Source organism: Oryx dammah, unplaced genomic scaffold (genome assembly GCF_014754425.2).
Source record: "Oryx dammah isolate SB20612 unplaced genomic scaffold, SCBI_Odam_1.1 HiC_scaffold_26, whole genome shotgun sequence".
Taxonomy (NCBI): Eukaryota; Metazoa; Chordata; class Mammalia; order Artiodactyla; family Bovidae; genus Oryx; species Oryx dammah.
The window spans coordinates 33,264,336-33,273,531 of record NW_024070210.1 but is presented as its reverse complement, the minus strand read 5'-3'; the positions used below and the strand labels follow the sequence as shown (position 1 = coordinate 33,273,531).

The 9,196-nt window shown below is 33.2% G+C and overlaps 1 protein-coding gene across 1 annotated transcript in view; it reads right to left on the bottom strand.

Moving 5' to 3' along the window:
- Positions 1 to 222: 222 nt before the first annotated feature.
- The window catches only part of EXOC5 (exocyst complex component 5), a 57,685-nt gene continuing 48,711 nt past the window's right edge, over positions 223 to 9,196 (bottom strand). The window contains exons 17-18 of the mRNA XM_040226375.1: positions 8,882 to 9,097; positions 223 to 8,274 (exon numbers count right to left, since the gene is read on the bottom strand). Coding sequence (XP_040082309.1) covers positions 8,086 to 8,274; positions 8,882 to 9,097 — 405 coding nt within the window. The 3' untranslated portion in view covers positions 223 to 8,085. The remainder of the gene's footprint in view (positions 8,275 to 8,881; positions 9,098 to 9,196) is intronic.

The following is a 9,196-nucleotide window of genomic DNA, read 5'->3' as shown; positions in this document are numbered from 1 at the left end:
GATTTCCATTCTCAGAATTGGTTTCACTGATGTACTTTATCATTAATTAACAACTGCTCACAATAGCAAGGACATGTATTATAGAAAAACATATGACATGATTTCAGTTCAATTCCTTCAAAATAAATACAAGTCTCATGTTTTTGGCATAAACACTTTACCTTTCTCAATTCAGTGTTACTAATTTGATCACTACAATAAAAGAAAATACACCAAAAATTTGTTTCTGAATAAAACGATTATGAGCAATTTTTATTTAGAATTTTTAAATCTTTACATGTTTTCTGTAATGACTGTTTTCATTCCCCCTACCTTGTTCTATGGGCAAAGCCTCAGAGGCTGAGTGAAGTGAGGAAGCCCCCCTCTTGCATGGGGGAGGAAACACAACACGGGTACTGGAGCTCAAATGAGGTAAAAAGGGTATCACATAGGAGAGTGTATGTGTATGTAAATTTAAAACATACGTGTATATACACACACAAAACCTCATAGCACCATCCACTGAGGAGTGGTGGCACAGACATCTCAATTAAAAGCATATCTCATGTACAAATTGTAGTTTCTAAATACCAATTTCCACTAAAAAGATGAAGAAACAGCTGATTCAAACTATGGGGCAGGCAAATACAAGATGAGTTTGGAGAAAGCTGTGTGCCCAATGTAAGAAAGCACTTAAAAAATGATGACATGTCTAAAGGAGATAGGAGCCAACTTGAAGGGGATCCCATTAACCAAATGTGAGACAATTTGAGATTCAAAATAAGCAACATGTTATAATCTTTTGACCAGAAAACCATTAACTCACACTGAAATTTTGATTAGGAGCAGGATATATACATAGTTTCAAACTACCTTCTCACAAAATTATTACAAAGGGAAAAAGTAACTTTATAGTAGAGAACCCTGATAGGTAGCAACATAAGCAAGTGATTAAAATGAGTATTATCAGAAATGGTGCACTGAGATTGTGCACTACCTCGTAGGCTGCAATTAGAACATGGACTTGCTTTTGTAATATCCCTGCCAAAAAAGCACAACTGGAATTTATTCATGAGGAAATAAATTCAAATTTAGGAACATTTTACATAACTGGCTGATAATCTACAGAAGTGTCAAGGGTAGCAAAAGTCAAGGAAAGACTAAGAAACCATTCCAGAGTGGAAGAAAGTAGAGATATTACAACCTAAAACACCACATGATTTTAAAGTGGATCCTTATAAATCATTATTGGGACAATCAGTGAAACTTGAAAGGGGTCTTAGGATTAGATGGGAGTAATATATCAATGTTAATTTCCTGATTTTGATAATTGTATTATGACTATATAGGAGAATTTCTTCTTGTTGGAAATAAAAAAGTATTACAGGGTAATGGGGCATCATGACAGCAACTTACTCTCAAAGTGGAAAAATTTTATTTGTACAATATTTAAAATCTTTCTGTAAGTCAGAGATTGTTTCAAATTTTTTTCCTTAAAAACCAAAAAACTAATCAATAGATTCCTATTAAGGAGTTGACAAAGGAATTCTATGAGATATATAACCCTAAAAAACAATTTTAATTCTTCTGTCCAGCTCCTGGGTCCACTGTGAACATACATGTTCTTCAAAACTGTTTAGTTTTATGTCATTAATTCACTCAGATAATTCTTTTCACACAGGATTTTCAGAATCTACAGACACACACATACTCACACCCTCTTCCTGTTAGGATAGTGACATGTTCATAGGTGTTGTGAGAGAGAGAAGCTATGTGAATTCTGTTTTTTAATGGAACAAAATGCTTGTATTACTATAAAAATAACTCCTCCCCCTTGTGGCAAAAACTGAAAATACATTCTACTGAAGAATCCTAATATAGAGGCACTTAGTATTATTCCTTATAAAGTATTTTCACATATTTTTATGTGAATCCTCTAAATAGCACACAGCACTTGCAAACAATATACTTAAGAGGTAGTGTCACAGTTTTCTTCAGTTCAGCACTGCCCAGATTCTATTCGGCTAATTACTCTATAGCAAAAAGCTGAAGGTTTGATAGATTGCCACACAAAAAGCCAGAGTTCAAACAAACCAAATTTTTATCCGCAGTATAAAGATTAAAATGACACGTAGGTAAAAAGAGGTGGCCCCATTCCAAGGCACCTAAGATTACAGGGGAATCAAGAAGGCTTCCTACCTCTCAAAATTTAATCTAAAAAATCTGAAAGCCTACCGCTGAAGATTAATTCCTTGGAGTTGGTTCCATCCAATCTTCAGACTTAGTTTATTAATGTGAAGATGCTCTGGGAAAAAGACATTTTCCTTCATTTAAGATTACCAATGGTGAAAACAAAAGGAGGTAACTCATTTGAGCTATAAATGAAATTTAACTTATTCCAGATTCTTATCCTTATTCTTAACTTTCTATACTTCTTCCTATAAAGTGACCAGTCACTGATAATTTTATGTTTTATTGACCTTCCAGTGATTATAAAGTAATTTAAGTGGTTTTTGAAAGTAAACTTAATTCCAGTTTTAGACTTTTAAATTAAAAGTGGCTCAGTTGGATACTGTCTCTTCAACACTGTAATACAAATATTAGTATCTCGGCTAAAATGAATTATTGACAATTTTAATACATGTTGCACAGTACATATTAATATAGAAAAATACATGTTATCAGCAGCATAATGTTGACCATGTTCTAATCCATTCCACCTGCTCAAATATTAGTGAAAATAATTATATATTTGTAATGCATCACTGCTGTCTAGCACAAATCTATGCCTTCTGAATAAATGACTCTCCTCTGAGCTTGTTTGCTGTTTGGAGTATGACTGTGATATATTCATATTTCAATTGGCTTCGTATGTACGGTGAAGCAGATAGCAACCTTCTAAACCACTTAGGAAATGAGCAAGTATGGTTAATTACTTGTCTCTCCCCCACAAAAGTGTTATTAATCCTACGAACTGAAGTTTAGCATTACCTCCCAGATAACAATGTTCAAGTATACAAAGAAAAAAGCGTTCGTCGCTTGGTCATGTCTGACTCTTTGAGATCCCATTGACTGCAACCTGTCAGGGCCCTCTGTCCATGGGATTCTCTAGGCAAGAATATTGGAGTGGGTTGCCATTTCCTTCTCCAGGGGATCTTCCTGAACCGGGGATCAAACCCAGGTCTTCTACATTACAGGCAGTTTCTTCACTGTCTGAGCCACCAGGGTAAGCCCAAAAGTATACAGTGAAAGTGAAAGTCACTCAGTCAAGTCCAACTCTTTGCAACCCCATGGACTACACAGTCCATGGAATTCTCCAGGCCAGGATACTGGAGTGGGTTATCTTTCCCTTCTCCAGAGGATATTCCCAAGCCAGGGATAGAACCCAGGTATCCCACATTGCAGGCAGATTCTTTACCAGATGAGCCACAACGGAAGCCCCGAAAGTACGCAGGGCCTTGTTTAAAAATATCAGTCTTGTCACCTAGCTGCTTCAAATCACCAATTAAAATTCTTATTTTCTAATGTGTCAGATTTCTCTTCTACACTGAGGGTTGTTTCTCCCCTTAAATTAGGAAAGAGAAAGACTGCTCAGTAGTAAGAATAAAAGTTAAGAGTTAAGGCAATTTTAAAAAGATTAAATATGCAATATTTGATTACATGAAAATGATAGCCTATTGCTAATACACTGAGTACTTTTTTCTCTTATGCTTTCACTCTAGCATTAGCTATTTTAAAACTACCAATGCACTAAATGATCAACAGAATTGGCAAACTCATGACGTTAAAATAGTTTGTTTCTGAAGGTAGAAATACTGATTTCTTATCTTTAAAGGTGGAATTGTCGTTTACTCCTATGGTACAAAATATGGCACAAAATATCTGAATTCTTTCTATTGCAAAAATTATAACTCAAGTAGCACTATGACTACACAAAATAATACTAAAGAACTTTCTGAAGGAAAGATTTCTAGTAGGCACAAACTTAATATTCAATTAAATTGCATGACCACTTATAAAATTTTAAAACCAAATTTAAAAAGTATGACTACACAATGGACACATAAAAAAAAAGTCTAACAGTAAATTAATTAGCTCTGTATCTCAACTTCATAATCTAAACACTACAGTGAGAACCAAATATTGGATGAAAGGAAAGATTAAGCAAAACTAATGAGCCCATCAAACTAAAGGACCTATTTAATGTTACATAAGGAGAAAAGTGCATAAAACACAAATAGCGAGAATGATTCAGGTTTCAATCTGAGCCTTTTACTTAGCTGCAGACCTTAAGCAGATCTACTTACAACTTTCTAGGCAATGGGTATCTTCAAATGGAGATAACAGTACTCTGCTCTTAGGGCTGCTTTGAAACCAAATGAAATAACGTATGCAAAGGGCTTAGTACAGTGCACAGGACTTAAGTCAATAAATATAGCTATAATTATCTTTATTATGCATCAAAATTTTTAAAGGCCATTTTTACTTTATGTAGAATTACTTAAAGTAACAATATGGACTGGTTCTTTTCCTCCAAAGTACACAATGTATTTCACGACAGACTTTCTCAAGCAAAGTGAAGTACCAGAGAACTGAATATAGCTAAACTAAATGGATGAAAGCGCACAATGCTTTGTATGTCAAATTCTCCGCTAGAAATTATGCTTCTAAAAAACATCTCACACTTCTGAGTCAAAGGGCAAATAAGAGTAATACACAGAATATCTCTGCATTAAAAAAAAGCTAAACTCCAAGATATGAGGTTTTGAAGTCACTAACAAATTACACACCCAGGATACCTGACTCTCACATGCAGTTCAAGCATGCCTTACTGCTGCTGCTGCCAAGTCGTTTCTGCTGCTAACCCGCTTCAGTCGTGCCCGACTCTGTGCAACCCCATAGACGGCAGCCCACCAGGCTCCCCCATCCCTGGGATTCTCTAGGAAAGAATACTGGAGTGGATTGCCATTTCCTTCTCCAATGCATGAAAGTGAAAAGTGAAAGTGAAGTCGCTCAGTCGTGTCCGACTCTTAGCAACCCCATGGACTGCAGCCTACCAGGCTCCTCCATCTATGGGATGCCTTAGGTAATATATAAACATGACCACCTTAACAGGTTTTCTGGAATTTCAGGAACAAAAATCTCTTTATCTAACTAGATGTAAATATTCATCATCATAGATGAGCAAAAGGCATTTTAAGGAAGCAGCACATTCTCCACTTTGAATCTATCTACTGGGTATAATTAAATTATTTTATGATGTGAAATATTTCAAGTGAAAGAGAAAAGAGATAGTCTAAACTATACCATAAATTAACTTACTTAGAAGCTCTTTTTAAAAGAAGAAAGGTGCTAGGGATTTACAACAATGGTGGTACTCAAAATGAGGTTACTAATAATTGTCTTAGAATAGTCAGATAGCCAACTGTCTAAGGATGCATCCAGCCATTATGTAATAATTCCTCATCAGAAGTATTCATCTACTTTGGTTAGCTGTTGTTTTCAATATCACCTGCATTCTATATTTCACTTTCTGTATCATTTTATGAAAACATAATACACTCAAGCTTTTTCTTGAGTGTTTCTGCAATTCTAAAAATGCAGTGTTTAAGGGCATATTTTTAATTTCAAAATATTATCTAAACATTGCATGTTAGCTCATGTGAAACTGGAAAATTATGAAGATTCTCCTTATTCAAATGTTGGCTAAAGTTACTAATGTATAAAGCTCCTTTATCACTACCTAAAATTTTACCATATGCCTATGTTTACTTATCTATCATCTCTTTTGAGTCATATATATTTGGGACAAAATTTCATACTGTCCACTAATATGAAAACTACTTTAAAAATCAAATATAACAAATCCAAAGAATGCACACTGTTTTATACAATAAATTTTTTTTCTTAAGAGAAATTTTTTGTTCCTAATTTTGATTATATAGTCAAGTATTTTTCTGCTTAAAAAGGAAGTGAGAAGACCTATGCCATGAAAAATAAGGAACATCTTAAAAATTCAATAAAAAATAATTTATAAAATTCAGTATGATGTCTTCAAAATGTAAAAATGGAGTGAAATAAAAAAACAACTGCAGGGAATTTGTTTATTGAGCAATAATGTTAACACTTCTAAATTAAGTATTCACTTATGAGTTTTCTTTGTTAGTGTCCTGTCAGTGGTCATAATGGAAAATATTGCACATAACTCAAGTATAAAAATAAAAATTAACAAAATAGGTAAGCAACAAATATATGCTTTACATTTTAAAAATTAATCCAAACAAAATAATCTGAAACACTTCTCTGATGTGGAAGTCTTATAATGTTCTCTCATGTTTTATTTGATATTTTTTCCCTTTTTTTTTTTTTAAAACAAATTGACACTGTGTACAAAGTTCAAATGGCCAGTAAAACTACTGCTTTAAAACTGTTGGCTTTAAGTAACAGAGGTATAATTTGAATTCACATCAGAGCTTTCTAAAATGGCAATAGTACAAGCATATGACTTTCTCTAATATCCAAAACCTGTTCTGGCTTTCCTTTGGCTAAGGAATAGAAAACTAGACAGCCTTCCAAAGCTGCCACAATTTCCTAAAATGCTTTGATAAATGTTGGCATACTTTATTTCTCTTGCTTACCTAGGTAACACTGGGCTAAACAGAAAATGAAGAAAATTCAGTTAAAAGTAACTTAAACAGTAGCTAGCTCACTTTGGACCTGGAAGTTTTGGTAAAGTTGAACATTCAGAAACATATTCTTAAATGTAGTTTTCCAAAATTAGGCCCAAAAGCCTATATTAGAGGAAAAAGAAAAGCCAAAAATGAGTCAAACATTGAAGTTTATCTCTTCCTGTAAGACTATGAATAATACAATGGAAGCCGAAACACTACATACAGCTAAGAATGCATTCTTGCAGAGAAAGTTTATAGTTAATAATTTTTTCTAATTTCCACTTGATATTTAAAATTTTATAAGTGATTTATTATGTCACCATATTAAGCCAATTCAATTAACTACACTCAGTAGGAATCACTTCAGAAATGCCTGGGAAAAGATAATGACAGACACTATATATTTAAAAACTACTAGTCCTTACAAAGTTCATCTCTGGACTAGAATATAATGCTGACTATCAATTCCCAATTCCTCTTAAAATAGAAGACTACCTGCATGTTTAGCCATTCCATCTTATTTCAGTTTAGCATAAGGATAAAAATCTTAAAGGACTGCATTGCTGCTAAACACTGCCAATAATTCTCATATGCACCATTTAGTCTATACCTCACTTTTTTACTTCCCTTATAATATTAAAATAATGAATAAATATGGTCCTTTAGTTAACATCCTCTACTTTATCTTAAGTGAAATATAAAATAAGGTAGCTTTATTAACTTCTTGCTAGCATTGGCTTAAAATCTGTTTACCAAATAAGAAATTGTAAACTTTTTTTTTTTCCTTTTACCCAGAAAGCAGATGTATTTTGATCCACACTGCTAATACCTACATAAAATGTATTTCATTTTAGTTTTCTTTATAACATGTTTTTGGAATAGTATTACTGTTGTACCTCAGAAAAAATTCAATGAACCAACTACAGAAATTATGCCCAATTTTCAACCTTTGAAATAGGTAAAAAGTTCTCCAGGAAAACTTAAAAATAATCTGATTAACAATTACCACTGCTGAAAAGGTCATTGAAAATTGATAAATAATAAATGAGTCTTGCTGTATTTTACCCATCATTAGTGCAAAACAGGAAGCTGAAATTTCCCAATGGACTATGTTAAAGAACATGAACTGGAATACTGGTAACAATCTCATTTACCTTCTGACATCAACATTTTCCAGGATGAAAAAAATGACATATAGCTTCACAGAGTTTGAGATTTATATAAGTTCAGAAATGGAATTAAAATTTTTAAGGAAAAACCAAAATATTCTTAGTATTGTCCAAATTTCAAATAAATCCTCAAGGGTAAGTATGGCTGCTGTTTTTCTAAACAGTCATTTTTCAATAAAATGTTGGCTGTGTCATAAGAAACCTTCTGTGCTTTCTATCAACCAAGGCTTGCTGGAGTACAACACATTTCCCTTGTAAATTCAACCTCAGCTGAAATGTCGAGCAAGGCGGGCAGATCTATAGTCAGCACGAAGTTGTACGAAGGAGTGAAGAATGTTCTTGTCCAGATTAGCAAGTTGTTCTCCTGAGCAGACTTGCTTTAAATTATCTGGGTTTACTACCAGAAGATTGCAAAGTGCATGCAGAGTATCAAAAAGCTGTAATACCAGAGGAATCTGAATTGAGATAAGAGAAGGAAAAAAATATTTCTAGTTTTATAATCAGTTTGTAAATTCTTCTCACTTATGTACTGTCAGGAATTAACTGTTAGAATATTAGAATTTTTAAAAGCTACCAAAGTGTTAAAAAACTCAAATATTTCAGACATTATATAAACTCAACATAATCTTTTTGAAAAGATTCATATTGTGCCAGTTTACTCAAACAGTAATAATCATTTATACTTTTGTGCAGTAGAACTAGTTATCATTAATTTACAGCTATTTTAAATAATTTAAACATTGGATGGAAACTAATTTCAGAGAGATATACATGAAGAAAGAACATATTTTCTTGATATATGATATACAGCGTTAGTTATGGGCATTAATAAGGTCATCTGGACTATGGAACTAAAATACGGCATTTTCTAAAAGCTCAAAGCAAAAATGCGTTAATACTGACTGGAATAATACTTTTTCTTTTAGGAAATGTCAGATCTGTCTCATTACAGTATCAACAAAAGTTATAAACTTTCCGCTAATGGTTATGTCAGTATACATTTTTATGATCTGACTTATGTTCTTGATCTTATTTACAAGTTTGATATTTGTGAATACATACCTTGAAGTCTTTGGCACACCTCCTATACTCAGCTACGTCACAAATTGCTAACATGCCACCCATACAGCTATAGGAATATTGTTGAAGATGCTCATAAATAAGTCGATGAAAACGTACTCCAAGTTCCATCAAAACTGTATCCACATTCTTCCCATCCATGGAATTTTTAATCTTCTCCACTTGTTTTCTTACGTAAGCACAGACTTTAACACAGGCCTGTAAAATTTTTTCTACACTTATTACACAGAAATATGTATCAGCTTAGCTAAGGAAAAAATACATATAATTTCTCATTAATCTCTAAGAATAAAAAAA